At 56.0% G+C, this 16,931-nt stretch overlaps 1 protein-coding gene across 4 annotated transcripts in view; it reads left to right on the plus strand.

The window, feature by feature from the left end:
- SLC7A8 (solute carrier family 7 member 8) overlaps positions 1–9,902 on the plus strand; it is a 59,416-nt gene extending 49,514 nt beyond the window's left edge. For 3 of the 4 annotated variants that reach the window (NM_001082682.1, XM_089309114.1, XM_089309115.1), the window contains 4 exon segments: positions 3,861–3,957; positions 5,609–5,758; positions 7,398–7,575; positions 8,049–9,902. In NM_001082682.1, coding sequence (NP_001076151.1) covers positions 3,861–3,957; positions 5,609–5,758; positions 7,398–7,575; positions 8,049–8,215 — 592 coding nt within the window. In that variant the 3' untranslated portion in view covers positions 8,216–9,902. 4 annotated transcript variants of the gene reach the window in all.
- The last annotated feature ends 7,029 nt before the right edge of the window (positions 9,903–16,931 follow it).

Consider the following 16,931-nt stretch of genomic DNA (forward strand, 5'->3'; position numbering starts at 1 on the left):
GCAGTGGCTGCCACATTTTTCAAGGAACAGAGGAATGAGGAGCCTCCTCTCCCCCTCCCCCCGGCCTCCCAGGGCAGGGGCCTATGGTGGGCAGCGGGATGGGGTCCTGGCTGCCGTCCTAAGAGAACCCCATGGGCTGCTCTGGCTAGCAAGGAGCCCCACTCGGAAAGGGCCCCACAGGAAGGAGACTTGGGCAAGGTTCTCTGGGTCTGGCCTCCATGAATGGTCTGGAACCAGCTGCAGGTGCTGCGGGATTACTTTGGGCATCCTGAAGGCACAGGCACCTCCCCACTCAACAGATGGGTGTTGGGGGGAGGCGCCCCTGGGGAGTATGACATGAAAGGGTGATGATGGGTGGGATGAGAGCATTTGTCCCCTGCCCAGAATGCTCTGGGAAGACAGAAGCACAAACAGGCCCCAGCATTCCCAGCTCCAGCCTTGACACATCCAGGGATCCGGCCCCTCCAGGGCGGCCCTTCCTGTAGTCTGCAGAATGGGCTGTAGAGGCTGCTGTTCGTTGGGTGGTGCCCATTGCTCTTAGGAAGCCCCTTGCCCTGGGGACACAGTCCTGCTCACAGGGTCAGCAGCATCCCTGGGAAGCAGCCAGGCGGTGCCATGTGTGTAGGACCCGGGGCAGCAGAGTGATGTGCACTGTCCCCGGTGCCCAGGGCCCTCCCCGACACTCACCCACAGCTACTCCATGTACGTGCTACACAGGAGCAGAGGCCACCTGGAGGCCCCAGCCCAGGGCGAACCGTGGAAGAACAGTGACCCATGAGGCTCCCTGGGATCTTTTGGAGGACAGTGACTGGCTGCAGTCGCTTTAGAGTGGGGTTTGTCCCTGAGGCAGGCCAAGCCGCGGTCTGCATGCATGCGGTTCAGTTGTGTGTGCATGCAGGAGACGGTGGCGCGTGGTGTGCCCGGCCTCTGATGCAGGCATCTCCACCCATCTCCCCGGGCCCTCCTTGCCCTCACCTCCTCTCCCTCTCTCTTCTGGGTTCTGGGATCTGGAGAGGTTGAGCCTTCCTGAGGAGTCGAGTGTGTGTGGGTGTGTGTTCCGCTTCACGTCATCGTCTCCTCTGTCGTCCGCCAGCCGGGCAAGGATTGTCTCCCGTAAACTGGATGCTTGCAAGTGCTGTTGGGCCTGGACAGTTACGCCTGCTCCTGGGTGCATGAGGAGGGGCCATGAATGCAGACCCCAGCTGTGTGTGCACGAGGAGGTGCACGGAGCACCCAGGGCTCAGTCGGGTGCATGAAGTGCACTGTGGAGGCGCCGTAGCATGGGGCAAAGGGGCAGGGATGCCTGTGTCTGCATGAAAGTAGTGACGCTGGACTCAGTGGTTCATGACGGCAACTGCTTATGGGCCCACAGTCGAGTCCCACACTTCTCAAAAGCTGCCTTTGTCCCACTCCACCCCAAACGCAAATGACAAAGCAGGAGGTCCTCTTCAGAACTCCCACTGTGCTCTGTCCCATCACACCACCCCTCCTCGAATCCCTTGAGTGCTCCTTTCCCTAGAAAAAGGCAACGTGGTCTAATTCACACTAACATGTAAATGACTGCTGACAGCTGATCGTTTTCTCTTCCCTGTGGGGAGAGAGAAAGAGAAGAAGGGCTACGGTTGATGTTAAAGTTTTCCCTCTTTTTCAAAGATTGATTTATTTGTTTGAAAGGCAGAGTTACACAGAGACAGGGAATTGAGAGAGAAAGAAAGAGAACTTTCATCCACTGGTTCACTCCCTAAATGGCTGTAATGGCTAGGTCTGGGCCAAGTCAATGCCAGGAGCTTGGGACTCCATCCAGGTCTCCCACGCCGGTGGCAGGTACCCAAACACCTGTGCCATCTCTGCTGCTCTCCTAGGCCATTAGCAGGGAGCTGGATCGGAAGTGGAGAAGCCAGGACTTAAACCAACACTCTGATAGAGGATGCCAGCTTGCAAGCCGTGTAACACACTTGTGGGGAGCAATTCGGACTAGACTAAGTTACTGGAATTAAGATTTATTCTATGCATCTGCTCTCCCACAATATGGCGCTGGGAGAGGAGGCAATAGCTTCTACCCAGCTGCCTCTCACCAACTTGACAAGCTGCAGGAGCTGCTCCTGATTGGAGGAGAGCAGCGTATTCGGCGTGTGGGCAGCCGAGTTGGGATTGGCGGAGGAGGACTATAAAGGAGGAGAGAGACAACATGCACCAGGAATATCTAAGGGGAACATCTAAGAGGAACACCTGTGCAGCCCCCGAGAGAGCCGGCCGGCGGTGTGCCGCTCCCCCGCGGAAGTGGGGAATGTGGCAGGGGGAACCGCCCTTCCACGGAGGTGGAAGGGACGGTAGCCAACCCGGGAAGAACCAGCAGCAAACCCGGGGAGGGCCGAGCAGACGAAAGAACAGCGCAGGGTCCTGTGTCGTTCCTCCACGAAGAGGGGGAGCGACAACACTGCATCACAAATGCCAGCCCCCACCTTTTTCTCTTTAAAAATAACTGACCTTTGTACCCAAGAGAGAGCAAAGGACCGTCTCAGGGCCTCGGATTGGCCTCAGGGCGGCCTCTCTTTTTCCTTGCGGGCACAACGACCGTGGGAGAAAACTAAAAAAAAAAAAAAAAAAAAAGAAAGAAAGAAAAAGAAAGAAACTTGTGTTATTTACAGCTGCATGTGAACCTATAATTATCTCAAAAGTTTAAGAGCTGATAAAAAATTTTTAAAATTGTTATTCTGTAAAGTATAAAAAAGGAAACTTAAGTTACTCGTAAATTATTCATATCATAATCCCACACTGCCCAGACATAATCAGTTGGCATATTTTTTTTTTTACAGGCAGAGTGGACAGTGAGAGAGAGAGAGAGAAAGGTCTTCCTTTTGCCGTTGATTCACCCTCCAATGGCTGCCGCGGCCAGTGCACTGCACTGGCCCTAATTGATTTGAAAATTTATTGGAATTATACAGTAAAGATTTATTTTTATTTATGTGAAAGGCAGGAGACAGAGAGAGGGAAAGGCAGAGAGATCTTCCCTCCATTGGTTCGCGCCCCATATGGCCACAACAGCTTGAGCTGGGCCAGCTGGAAACCAGGAGCCTGCAACTCCATCTGGGTCTCCCACATGGATGGCAGAAACTCAAGCACTTGGGCCATCCTCCGCTACTTTCCCAGATGCATTTGCAGGGAGCTGGATCGGAAGTGGAGCAGCCGGGACCCTAATCTGTTCGTCTGTTAAAATGTCTTCTTGAGAATAAAATAAGTAGCCCTAAGGATATGAATGCTAAGTACAGATTGCACACAGCAAAATGCACACACTGTGAGTGTTCAGTCCGATGGGTTTGGCCAGTTGCAGACAGCCGTGGAAACACGACCCAGGATGGATACTGGACATTTCCACCCATGCAGGGCCCTCAAAGTCCCACCCGGTCCCTTTCCCCACGGAGGCCACTGCTCTCTGACTAGGATGAGAGTGTTTAAAAGCTTCCTGTGTGCCATCAGCCCCAGTGTATCAGGGCATCTGCATCCCTTGAGGGTAGGAAGGCACACTGTTCACAGGAATGGAGTCCTTAGACAAAGGAGAGGCCACCCTTGCAGGCTTCCTGGCCTTGGGAACAATCCACAGAGTACCAGGCTGTACCTCTGTCACCCTTTGCCACCCACTGCCACCCACCGCACACGCAGGGCCTCCCTGCACCAGGATCTGTCCTCGTGTCTCTGGGTTGCCTGGGTTGACTTGCACTTGCACTTGCGAACCTGGGTCCTGTGAGTAGCAAGCTAGAGGGTGTGCACGCAGGCTGGGCACCTGCTTGGAGGGGAGACAAGGGAGACCAGGCGTGGTGTCTGTGGGCAATTGCACGCTGACCTGCTTTTCTCTCTGCCAGGCTGTTCTTTGCTGGAGCCAGAGAAGGCCACCTTCCCAGCGTGTTGGCGATGATCCACGTGAAACGCTGCACCCCCATCCCAGCCCTGCTCTTCACTGTAAGGGCCCCTCCTGCAGCCAGCTTCTCCCCACCCCACCCCGCTGTGCCTGCTCTGAGCTGGGAGCTCACCCTTGCCACAAACACCCTGGCACCCCCTGCCCTGGCTTGCTCCTTGGCTTCCTGGGCCTTGGGTAATCCCACCAATGATATTCGTTGCCTTTATGAATGTCGAGAAATCTAGCCAGGAAAGACGATGAACCCAGATATCCAAAGGCTCTCAGACCTGGGAGACATCTCTGAGACACGTCCATGTTAAGGGCACATAAGTGGCCGGCGCCGCGGCTCACTAGGCTAATCCTCCGCCTTGCGGCGCCGGCACACCGGGTTCTAGTCTTGGTCGGGGCGCCGGATTCTGTCCCGGTTGCCCCTCTTCCAGGCCAGCTCTCTGCTGTGGCCAGGGAGTGCAGTGGAGGATGGCCCAAGTACTTGGGCCCTGCACCCCATGGCAGACCAGGAGAAGCACCTGGCTCCTGCCATCGGATCAGCGCGGTGCACTGGCCGCAGCGCGCCGGCAGTGGCGGCCATTGGAGGGTGAACCAACGGCAAAGGAAGACCTTTCTCTCTGTCTCTCTCTCTCACTGTCCACTCTGCCTGTTAAAAAAAAGGGGGGGGGGCACATAAGTAAGAAAAGTCCCAAGGAGAGGAGGAATGAGAAACTGAAGATGGAGAAAGGGAGACTTGGAACGAGGAAGACAAACACGCAGACAGGTTTAGAGGAGCAAAAGGAAGGAGCAGACACTGCCCACTGAGTCTTCTGAGTTCTTATTTTCCTTCTGGATCCTGAATCGAACACGAAAAATGACCGTGATCCACTGGGGAAGCAGTTAGACCTCAGGGTCACAGAGCTCTTGGGAGTCCAGGGCCTTGAGCCTCTGGAGGGAGCATTGCAGAAGGTGGAGGGCGACCCGAGAAGGCAGCTCTCCCTCCCCGCAGTGAGAATGTGGCCTGTCCACCCATTAAAATCCTCTCGATTCTTCTCACCTCAGACCTCACAGCAGAAGCAAACCTTCTATTGGCCATCACGGAATACGGGAGGGAAGGGCCCAGTTCTGGGAGAGCCGGGGATGGTTTTTTAAGCAGAAAACCTCATGGGGGACAGTTGGGCCTACATGGGGTAACACTGGTAGGATACTTCAACCAAGGCCCCGTGGGTGGGTGATAAGCACTGTGTGATTTTATGAAAAAAAAATTTTTTTAAAGAAAAGGAAGGAAGGAAGGAGAATAGATTAGATGACTCAGCCGGGAGAAAAGGATGAGGGCACAAATAAAGCCTTCATCCAGTTAACAACCTTCCCGGGGGATTAAGCACAGGAAATTAGCTCCAGTGAGAACCCGGCGAGAAACAAATGAGAGCAGGGCTGACGGTGAGCCAGGTACAGCCGTGTGGCCAGACCAGGTGTCCCTCGCGACTGGCCTGTGCCCTCCAGCGGTTCCACATCTTGAGTGCCACCACTGCAGTCAGGAGGAACGTGCTGGCAACGAGGGTGTCGGGAGCGAGCCGGGTTCCTAGGGGAGGCCCTGAGATCTGCATTCAGAGTCATCCCTTGTCCAGTGGCGTTGATGGCCTGAAGGCGGGGGCTGCCCCTCCACACCACCACAGCTGGCACCTCCCAAGCACTGACCACTCACGAGCCCCTCTGCTTCTACAGTGCCTGTCCACCCTGCTGATGCTGGTCACCAGCGACATGTACACGCTCATCAACTACGTGGGCTTCATCAACTACCTCTTCTACGGGGTCACGGTTGCTGGACAGATAGTTCTTCGCTGGAAGAAGCCTGACATCCCCCGTCCCATCAAGGTCAGAGCACCCCCCCACACCAGTGACCCCCTTCTCCTGTACTGGTTCTAGCTGTGGCTCAGAAATTTTTCCTTTAATGATTTATGTATTTGGCCGGCGCTGCGGCTCACTAGGCTAATCCTCTGCCTTGCGGCGCCGGCACACCGGGTTCTAGTCTTGGTCGGGACGCCGGATTCTGTCCCGGTTGCCCCTCTTCCAGGCCAGCTCTCTGCTGTGGCCCGGGAGTGCAGTGGAGGATGGCCCAAGTACCTTGGGCCCTGCACCCCACGGGAGACCAGGATAATTACCTGGCTCCTGCCATCGGATTAGCGCGGTGCGCTGGCCGCAGCGCGCCGGCAGTGGCGGCCATTGGAGGGTGAACCAACGGCAAAAAGGAAGACCTTTCTCTCTGTCTCTCTCTCTCACTGTCCACTCTGCCTGTCAAAAAAATATATATATTTATGTATTTATTTGAAAGGCAGAGTTGGGGGCAGGGGGGACTTCTATCTTCTGGTTCACTCCCCAAATGGCCACAGTGGCCAGAGCTGGGCCAGGCCAAAGCCAAGAGCCCAGAGCTCCATCCGGGTCTCCCACATGGGTGCAGGGGCCCAAGCACTTGAGCCAACTTCCACTGCCTTCCCAGATGCATTAACAGGGAGCTAGAGCTTTCCCGGCCACAGGCCTCATCTCTGCAAAGGGCTGACGGGAGGAGAGAGGCAGCTGGGTGAGGCAGCCTCCCGGCTCCGGGCGAGGGCTCTCTGGGAAATGCCCCATGAGGTCAGCGAGGAGAGGGGAAGCCCCTGGAGGTCAGGCCCCACACCGCCTTACGCCGTGCTGGGTTTCCTGACTTCTGAGTCGTGGCAGGTTTGTCTTAAACTGTTTGAGAGAAACAGATTGGGACTGATCCTGGTGCGAGAGATGGACTTCCTTGTTTCTTTAAGGTTTATTTATGTGAAAGGTAGACTGTCAGGGAAGAGCAAGAGAGATCTTACATTCATTAGTTCACTCTCCAAATGGCCACAACAGCCTGGGCTGAGCCAGGCCAAAGCTGGGAGCCAGGAACTCCATTGTGGTGTCCCACGTGGGTGGCAGGGGCCCAAGCACTTGGGCCATCCTCTGCTGCCTTCTCAGGCACATTGGCAGGGAGCTGGATCAGAAGTGGAGCAGCCAGGACTCAAACCTGTGCTCAGATACGGGGTGGCAGCATCCCAAGCAGCATCTTGACCCACTGTGCCGTAACACCAGCCTGGATGTACACTGACCACGTTGTGTCCAAACAAGGGCTGTGCCCAGGGTGGGTGAGGAGTAGGGAGCCGTCTGCCTGTTCCCTTCCCCTCCCCTCCTCCCAGCAAGCTTCTCGGTCCTCAAGGGCCTCTCTGGCTGCCCATGGACATGTGGCGTGGATGACGAGGCCTTGTCTGACCGCACACACACATACCATCAGGAGGGAAGGCATGAGCCGTGAGAAGCGTCCCTTCCTTAGCTCTGCCCAAGTTCTTCTTCTCTTCCCGTCTCCCTGCCCAAGTTCAACACCTGCTTGACATGGCACCTGCCTCCACAAGGGCTTGCAGTGTGGGAGCCACGGCTGCGTGCCGCCTGGCCAGTGCCTGCGGGGATGTGGGAGCCCTGACCCGGGAGTCACAGTGCCTCTGCTCCACAGATCAACCTGCTGTTCCCCATCATCTACCTGCTCTTCTGGGCCTTCCTGCTGATCTTCAGCCTGTGGTCAGAGCCCGTGGTCTGCGGCATCGGCCTGGCCATCATGCTCACGGGGGTGCCCGTCTATTTCCTGGGTGTTTACTGGCAACACAAGCCCAAGTGTTTCAACGACTTCATTGGTGAGTTCTGGTTGCTCCTCCTGGTCCGGGACAGCGTGGTCTGATGGAAGAGCCCCCCACTTCACCCCCCAGGATCAGAGGGGCCTAGGCTCACCCTCACCTGAGTCCACAGGGCTCTGGAGATGGATTCGGGGAGGGACAGGAGAGGCAGATGCCCTCCCAGAGACTTCTGGGGAAAGGAGGGAGCAGCCAACGTTTCTACACAGGCCTTAGGAAGCACAAGAATGGGCAAGAATAGTCAGGCGGCCGGCAGGGGCTGCTCTGGGCTGCGTGTGGAACCCAGGAATGAGGGAAGGTGGGCAGCTGGGCCCTGGCTGAGAGCAGAGCAGCCGACTCAAGATGCAGCAGGCAGACGAGGTGGTCTTCTAAAGGCGCCGGCTGTTCTAGAACCTTGGGCGGAAGAGCTGGGAAGGGCCATGGACTTGCTAGGACCTTCAGCCCTGACCTGGCCCTGTGTGACCTCCCTTCTGCAGAGCTGCTAACCCTGGTGAGCCAGAAGATGTGCGTGGTTGTGTATCCTGAGGTGGATGGGGGCTCGGGGACAGAGGGGACGCGCGAGGACATGGAGGAGCAGCAGCAGCCCATCTGCCAGCCCTCTCCTGGCAAGGACAAGGACTCGCTGGAGCAGTCCCAGCCCTGAGGCCCACTGTCCCCTCGGCTGGCCACCCCCACGTGCTCCTCCTCTCTGCCCTCCTCACCCGCCTGGGTCCCCAGCACACACACACACATGCACACCTGCCTGCTGCTGTCTGGCAGCAGCGCAGGAAGACCTGGATGTGGTGACAAGAGATGACAACGACACTGACATTTGTACAAGGAACCGGCCTGCCCCCAGGCCCTGGAGCTGGCCAGGATGCCCTACAGGACCCCTCCCCCGGGCCCATGCCCTCAGGTGCCTCTTCTGGAACCTGAGCCCACTACTGCCTTCCCCCACTTCTAAGGCCGGGAGATACCCTAGTGCAGAGGCACGAGGCAGCCATCAGGAGTTGGCAGATCTGTCCCCATTAAAGGGCGGCTCAAGAGACCCAGACCCCTCGACCCAGACCCCTACCCCATTCGCCAGGGACCCAAAACTCAGAAGGGATCTGCCCCCCCTGCCCCAGCTCCCACCCCACGCAACCTGGGCTCCCTGTCCCATGGACACTGCCTCCCCACTGAGCTAAGGACCAACGGGAGGGCTGCCCTTCCCCCCAGCCCCAAGCCAGGCCCCTGGAACATCCTGGAAAAGGCTGCAGACTCAGCCCTGCCCCCCGCCTCCTGCATCCTGCCCCAGCGTGGTGCCAACGCTTCCTGAAGCCAGAGCCTTGCTTGTTTTCAATGTGGCCAACACAGCAGCTTGGCTACACACGTGTACACACATACACTCCCTTTCGTTCCTGCAGCTAGCGCAGCCCCACCCAGGGCAGCCACCCCATCATACCATCATACCCTTCACCCCCTCTCTGGGCCTTCGCTCTGGACATGTGTGAAGGACCCCCAAGGCCTTCAGGCCCGAAATCAAAGCCAAATCAGCCTTAAGTCACCACCCATCGAAGAACCGGGCCTATGATTACTTCCTTCTTTCTACCCAGCAGGACAGACCTGGGATTCAACGCCTGTGCCAGGAGGAAGGGCACTTCTCCCTCCCCAGAGGAGCCCATTCCGTGGCCCTGGAGGCTGCTGGGGGCCAGGCTGTCTCCTGGGGGCCAGCTCCACTCCCGGCTCCTCTCCCATCTTGGGGCAGGATGGGAGGTGGTGGCAGAGGGGCACCCCCTTCCCGGGTACCCCTTTTTCCCTGTGCCCCAGAGGGAAATGAGAGGATCTCCCCTGGGCCCTGCTGTGTGCTACCTGCACCTGGTGTCCTGAGGCTGCAAATTCTGTATCTCAGAGTTCCATTCTCTTGGCCTGTCCCTTGCATCTGCTAAGACTGGAATACAGGGAGCCCTCCGCCCCCCGGCCCTGCTCTGGGCTCCCAGCTTGCCTGGCCCCCCTAGTTGGTGAGATGCTGGCCTTGGCCTAAGTGATGATCCCTTCCACCAGGTAGGCTGGGGTGGCCCCAGGAGGATCAGGGGACCTCCTCATTCCTCCAATCTCCTCCCCTCTTTAATTTTTTTTTTAAAGTGGATGCCTTACTTTTTGGATAAATATTTTTGAAGCTGGCATTTCTATTTCTTTCAGGTTTTGTTTATTTTTTTTAACATAAGGTGGTTCTGGGGGGAGGGGTGGAGCTGGTTAGAACCTTGATAATTATCTCCTGTCTTTCAATTGGTTTAGGTCTTAAGAGTCTTGTTTGTTTTGTGGAGGTTTTTATTTTCCTTTCATGTAATAAAATTTGAAATGGAAATGAAGCTGGTGGCGTTGATAATGAAATGACCTTCGGAAACAGCCACCCGTTCTTGCCTTTCTTGGTCCAGAGTTCTGGTTGCCAGGGTCTCCCTGGAAGCCCTCACACGGAACACCTGCCAGATGGTCCAGGAACTCGGTGACCATGCGTTCAAACACCATCCCCCCATTCCACCTATTAAGGTCCTGTGCACAGGAAGTCATCCCCTTGGGGTGGGAACAGGGACAGGTGTCCCACAACCTGGTCAGCAGAGGTGCCTGTCCCCAACAGCCTGAGCCCCGAGGGAAGGGAGAAGGTGGCCCAAGGGGCTTGCAGACAGGGCCTGGGAAGGGAGACTAGGCTCGCTCACTGCACTGAGGGGCTGCCCAGAGGAAGACTTCCAGCAGGGGCTCCGGAGGGACCATGGGACAAGGACTAGGGGGACAGAGGAGGCTGCAGCGGCAATGGAGCAAGTTCCTCCTGGGTCAGGGTTACTTGGGGGAGGAAGTTGATGGGATTAGCCTGAGTCCTTGCTACAGGCCCCTCTTCTGGGCAGCCCTCCCGGGCCCTGTCCTGGGACAGCATCGTTCCAGACCCAGCCCTGCTGAGGGACGGGGGTGGGGTGTGTGTGTGAGTGAAGATGGCACCCTGCACAGTCTGTGACACTGCAAGGACACAGCCAGAGAGAGGCTAGGCTACGACTTTCCTGCTTGGTGCCTGTCATTCTTCCTGACCTGGACGCTGGCCAGTCCCAGTGAGGTCAGGCACCTGGCTCCTGGTCCCAGGCCAGCCTGAAACAGCAGTGTGCCTGTGGGCAACTCATCTCACCTGTTCCAAGTTTCCAGAGACAGTTGGAGCTAATCTCACCTCAAACAGTTCCTCCAATCTTCCAGCTCCTGCTTGTCCCAAGAAGGCAAAGGAGGCTCTTTCTCCCCCAGGGCTGCCAGGTCTCCACCATATGCCCCAGTCAGGCATGTCCAGGCCTCCCTGGAGGCTTCACACCTGCTCAACTTTCCAGAGAGGCCAGTGTGGGCCTCCTGGCAATGTGCACTTCCTGTTAACCTGGCCTGGGACCCTGCCTTAACCCTGTTAGTCACTACTTCAGATGCTGTGACCCTAGGGGGTTTGGGAACCTTCTGGAAATCACTGAAATCATGACTCATTATGCACGGTCACACAGCAAGGCGTTTTATTTGGTCACACATACAAGAGCTTTGCTATGTGCTCTGGGAAGAGCACGTATATTCCTTAATTTTTCCACACCAGCACTGATTTTAAACACTTTGTCCCAGAGACAGGCATTTGGCGCAGCGATTAAGGTACTGTTTGGGATGCCCACATCCCACCCAAGAGTGCCTGTTTTGGGGCCAGCGTTGTGGTGCAGCTGGCCCAGCTGCCACCTACATTGCCAGTATTCCATAAAACAACTGGTCCAAGGCTGCTCCACTTACAATCCAGCTCTCTCTGCTAATGCACCTGGGAAAGCAGTGGGCTCCCTGCCACTCATGTGGGAGGGAGACCCTGATGGAGTTCTAGGCTCCTGGCTTTGACCTGGCCCAGCCCCAGCCATTGCGGCCATTTGGGGAGTGAACGAATAGGTAGAAGAGCTCTCTCTCCACTGCACTCCACCCCCTCTGTAATTCTGCCTTTCAAATAAATAAATCTGACTCTCCTGCTTCCAGTCCAGCTTCTTGGTACTGCACACCTGGGAGGCACCAGGTGATGTTTTAGGTAGTTGGGTCCCTGCAGCCCACACAGGAGAACTGGATGATCTGGGTGAAGTTCCAGGCTCCTGGCTTCAGCAGGCATTTGGGGAACAAACCAGTGGATGGAAGATCTTCCTCTCTCTCTCTCTCTCTCTCTGCCTTTCAATAAAGTGAAAAGTAATTTAAAATTTCAAAATATGCTCTATTGTCCTGTCGTCTCGTCCCCACAAATATTCAGACATGCCAATGCACCTGTCCTTCATTTTCACTCATGAAATACGGTCGCCCATAGTTGAATCCAAAAAAAAAAAAAAAAGGATCCAAGCCTACCTTGCAAGGCAACTGGTCGACCAGGAGAAAAAAGCCATGAAGACACGTGGCACATATGCGGGCACTTTGTGGCCTCCCTCACAGGCCCCCCCCAACCCGCGTGCTCCCTCCTGCCTGTGGACCCCTGCCCTGAGCTGCAAGTGTCCAGCGGCAGGGCCTGAACCAAACGTACCAGGAGCAGGGCCTGGTGCCTGCACGCTCGGCAAGGCACCGCCCCAGGCAGTGGGCAGCGTCTCCACTCACAAAACCGCACTGGGAGGTCAGAGAAAGGGAGGAGGAGACTTGGCACTTCCTGAGACCGATGACTTACACACATTACCTTATTCCAAGTGGGATTCAAAAGCCCCGTGGAGAAGGCACCGCTCTGCAGTTTCACAAGAAGTAAGTGGCCCTTGTTATGGGGCGGGTGAGTGGCAGAGCCCGGATCTGAGCCCAGCTCCCTCTCGCTCTCGCGCTCTCTGACACTTCGCCACCAGCCTCCCTCTCCGCTCCCCTGCAGGGAAAGCCTTGCTCACCAAAGCAGGTGGCACAGGGAATAGGCAATTACAAAGTCCCTGAGACCATACAAAGAGCAGCGGCAGTGCCGCAGGGCAGAAGGACCCCCTGCGCTGAGGATGGAGAGGCCCAGCCTCCCCTCCGGAGTAAGAGTCCCCCAGCCCCAACCTGGCCCCACGCCGTTAGAGCCCCTCCACTGCCTGGACACCAGGTGCCGCCTCGGTTACCGGGAGACACTATCGTCAGCTGCCAACCACGTCAGCAGCAGCCCGGAGGCCAGCGGCACAGATCACTTATCTGCCAAGGCCCAAGCTGCCCACCTTCTCATTTCCTGCCAGCTCTGTTTGCACATTTCCCTGCTTCCTCTGCACCCTGCCCACTGCCCCCCCCCCCGTCTCCGTGGTGACGGTCCCCTGAGTGTCACAGACAACCCCTTCCCCACTACAGGAAGGAGCCCTGGCCCTGGTCCCCAAGCCTGTCATCCCCGGGTGACCTTGGGTAGTTCAGCTCTTGGCCTTGTTTTCCTTGCTTATAAAATAGAGATTAAAAACCACTGCCTGCCATGCCTGCCTTCCTCCTTCACGAACCGGGAAACAGCATAGAAAAGTGTATGTTTCAATGATTGAAAAAGCCTAGTTTGGGGCCAGTATCACGGTGTAGCAGGTAAAACCATCAGATGCCAACATCCCGTATGGGCACCAGTTGGAGTCCCAGCTGCTTCACTTCCAATCCAGCTCTCTGCTATGGCCTGGGGAAGCAGTGGAAGATGGCCCAAGTGTTTGGACCCCTGCCTACCCACATCCGTGTAGCCCAGCCCTGGCCATTGCAGCCATCTGGGGAGTGAACCAGGGCATGAAAGATATCTCCCTGTCTCTCCCTCTCCTTCTGTAATGCTGACTTTCTAAATAAATAAATCTTAAAAAGAAAGAAAAAGGAAGGAAGGAGAGAGGGAGGGAGGGAGGAAAGGAGGGAGGGAGGGAGAGAGGAAGGAAGGAGGAAAAAGAAAGCCTAGTTTACAGGGCCGGCACTGTGGCGCAAATGGTAAAGCCGCCGCCTGCGGTGCCAGCACCGCCATATGGGTGCCAGTTCGAGTCTCGGCTGCTCTACTTCCAATCCAGCTCTCTGCTATGCCCTGGGAAAGCAATGGAAGATGACCTAAGTCCTTTGGCCCCTGCACCCACATGGGAGACCCTGAAGAAATTCCTGGCTCTGGCTTCGGATCAGCACAGCTCCGGCTGTTGCAGCCATCTGGGGAGTGAACCAGCAGATGGAAGACCTCTCTCTCTCTCTGCCTCTGCATCTCTGTAACTGTGCCTTTCAAGTAAATAAAAAATTTTTAAAAAGAAAATGAAGACTTGATCATTATTGTTATTTCAAAGTAGGGAAGAGACAGAAGTTCTCACTGATATGAGGGCCTAGCCCCAGTCTTCCCCAACCCGCTCAGCTGCCCAATAACTGTGCGGCAACCCTCCTTGCCCACAGTGTTTCACCTTTCTCCTGCCGGAGGCCCAACAGTGTCCTAGGGAGCGCAAGGGCTGTGGGAGGCTGCCCTCTGCTGTCCACCTGGTTTCAGACCACCGCAGCCCTAGCTGGACTTCTGTGCCTATATTGCCATCTGGTGGTCCACATAGGCATTGCTGCCAGACTCAGTAGCTCAGCTTTGGTATCTATTTGGCAGTCCTTCGAGATGGAAGGGAGGAATCTCTCCCATCTGGTATCTGTTTCTGGGTTGCACACAATCTCCCCATATGCCAGCCAGGACTTCTGGAGAAAGCATATCTGGCCATACTTCAAGCAGTGAACAGAAAGCCCCTAGAGTAGGTGAGGGGTAGGAAAGATGGGAAGGGGAGTGCTGGAGGCTAACTTGCCTGACCTGGACTTGTGAGGACCCCTCCACATTTGCCCCACTGTAGCCCACTCACAGTGTGCCTGACTTACAAAACCTTCAGGGGTCGGCACTGTGGCGTAGAAGGTAAAGCCACTGCTTCCAGTGCCAGCATCCCATATGGGCACTGGTTCGTGTCCAGGCTGCTCCACTTCCAGTCCAGCTCTCTGCTATGACCTGGGAAAGCAATAGAAGATGGCCCAAGTCCTTGGGCCCCTGTACTCGCATGGGAGACCTGGAAGAAGCTCCTGGCTCTTGTCTTTGGATCGGCACAGCTCCAGTTGTTGTGACCAGTTGGGGAGTGAACCAGTGGATGGAAAACCTCTCCCTCTCTCTCTCTCTCTCTCTCTCTCCTTCTCTCTCCATGTAACTCTCTCAAATAAATAAATATCAAAAAAAAAAAAAAAAAACTTCAGCCCCTCACAGCATCCATAGCATTTGCTGTTGATAAGAGCCAATAACACATTTCTCTGTGTCCTTTTTTTCTCACTGGACCTACAGTTTGTGTTGGTTTTTTTTTTTTTTTTTTTTTTTTTGGAAAGGAAATCCAACAGGGGAAAGCAAGAAGCAAGGCCATAAAAGGTACCTCTAACAGCAGGCAGAAGTGGGAGTGCCAGTGCTGGATCAAGGGCGCAGTGGTGGGTTTTTGGCACAGAGGGTAAGCTGCTGCGTGGGACACCTACATCTCATAATCCAGCGACTCCACTTCCAATCGAGCTCCCTGGTAATGTGCATCTGAGAGATTCAGATGGAGTTTCTGACTCCTGGCTTAGCCTGGCCCAGTACTAGCTGTTCATGCATTTGAGGAGTGAACCAGTGGATGGAATCTCATGTGTGTGTGTGTGTGTGTGTGTGTGTGTGTTGTTCTGCCTGTCAAATAAGAATGAAAGGGATGGGCATTGTAGAAGAGCAGGTTAAGCCACCGTCTGCGATGCTGGCATCCCCTTTGGGCACTGGTTCAAGACTCAGCTGCCTGACTTCCAATCCAGCTCCCTGCTAATGGCCTGGGAAAGCAGTGGAAGATGGCCCAAGTGCTTGAGACCCAGAAGAAGCTCCCGACTCCTGGCTTCAGACTCCTGGCTTCAGCCTCTTGCAGCCATTTGGGGAGTGGGCCAGTAGATGGAAGATCAATCTCTCTCTCTCTCTCATTTTATTTGAAAGGCAGAGTTACAGAGAGAGAGAGACACCTATCTTCCATCCACTGATTCGATTCTCAAATGGCCACAATGCCCAGAGCTGGGTTGGACCAAAGCCAGGAGCTGGGAGTTTCTAGGTCTTCCAAGTTAGGTAGCACGGTCCCAAGCATTGGGCCATCCTCCATTCCTTTCCCAAGCACATTTGCAGGGAGATGGATTGGAACAGGGGCAGCCAGGAATCGAACTGGTTCCCATATGGGATGTCAGCACTGCAGGCAGCAGCTTAACCTGTTACACCACAGCACTGGCCCCTGAAAATAATTTTTAATGCTTATTTTTTTTTTTAATCTGCTTGAAAGGCAGAGTGACAGAAAGAGAGAGACATGAGATGTGAGTCCCACGAGCCGTGGCTTAACTGCTGTGCACAACACTCTCCCCTGAAAATAAAGATTTCCAAAAATGTTTGAAAACAATCAAGAGGTATAGAGAAGCAGCCACGGGCTTCTCCAGGAGACCCTGAAACGGAGCCCCAGGCTGAGGCGATGACAAAGGAGAAGCCTCCTCAAGCCTCTCAAGAGGAAGTAGACCCGAGAGCCGTGCACGGAGGTCAGAGAGCAGCCACGCACAAGGAAAAACAGCAAAGGAGCTGCAGCGAGCTTCTGAGGCCGGCAGCCCAGGGCACAGGAAACCGGAGGCAGAGCTTCAGGGCGGGGGCGGGGCGTGGGGGCCGCAAAGTGCCAGCCTGAGCCTCTGGCAGCGCACAGCAGCTGGAAGAGAGGCACCGGAGCCACCCATGGGGACAACTGCCGGTTCCTGGGGCCGCAGCCAGCCTGGGCCTGGGGTGCAAGACCCATAGCCAGCCCAAGCACCTTGGCCAAGCCCAGGCAGGTGGAAATGGAGCCAGGCTATTGCCAAGGCTGAAAACTCACATCATCAGCACTTGGGTGACCGCACGGACGCTGTGCAGAATCCTAGCCACTGAGCATTCTTGGGCCCAGGACACAGGCTCCCTGTGCAGCTTGCTCCCAGAACCCATCAGCACTTCCTAAACCCCCCAACAACACCCTTGGGCTCTGGGAGGGGCGGGGCTAGAGAAGGAACTGACCGCCCCTGGGGGTAGGTGGAGCCCAGCTTGAGGGGGACCCTGAAGAAGGCGTGTCCAGGGTGGAGCCCACAGCAGGCTGGGGGTCAGCACTGGAAGAGGGCTTGCTGTGTGCACTCTGGCTTGGCACTTCAGCTTGCACAGAACTTTCTGAAAGTCAGAGGGAGGAGGACATTCAGAGTGAGGTGTTGCCCTCAGTGAGGATCTGCAGTCCCCTGGGCACAGCAGCGTCGGGGGTGGGGTGGGACCCCATTCCCAGAAGCATCAGCTCCGGGCTTGTCCAGAACCCTGGCTTGCACCTGGCCCAAGAGTGCCCCCAACTGCTAACTGGGCCAGGGGCCCTCTTTCTCGGAAGCCTTCATCCTTCCCCCTGGGGTGTGCCCTGCCCCTCCCTGAGTCA

Source organism: Oryctolagus cuniculus, chromosome 12 (genome assembly GCF_051225735.1).
Source record: "Oryctolagus cuniculus isolate XC-2025 breed Fujian yellow rabbit chromosome 12, ASM5122573v1, whole genome shotgun sequence".
Taxonomy (NCBI): Eukaryota; Metazoa; Chordata; class Mammalia; order Lagomorpha; family Leporidae; genus Oryctolagus; species Oryctolagus cuniculus.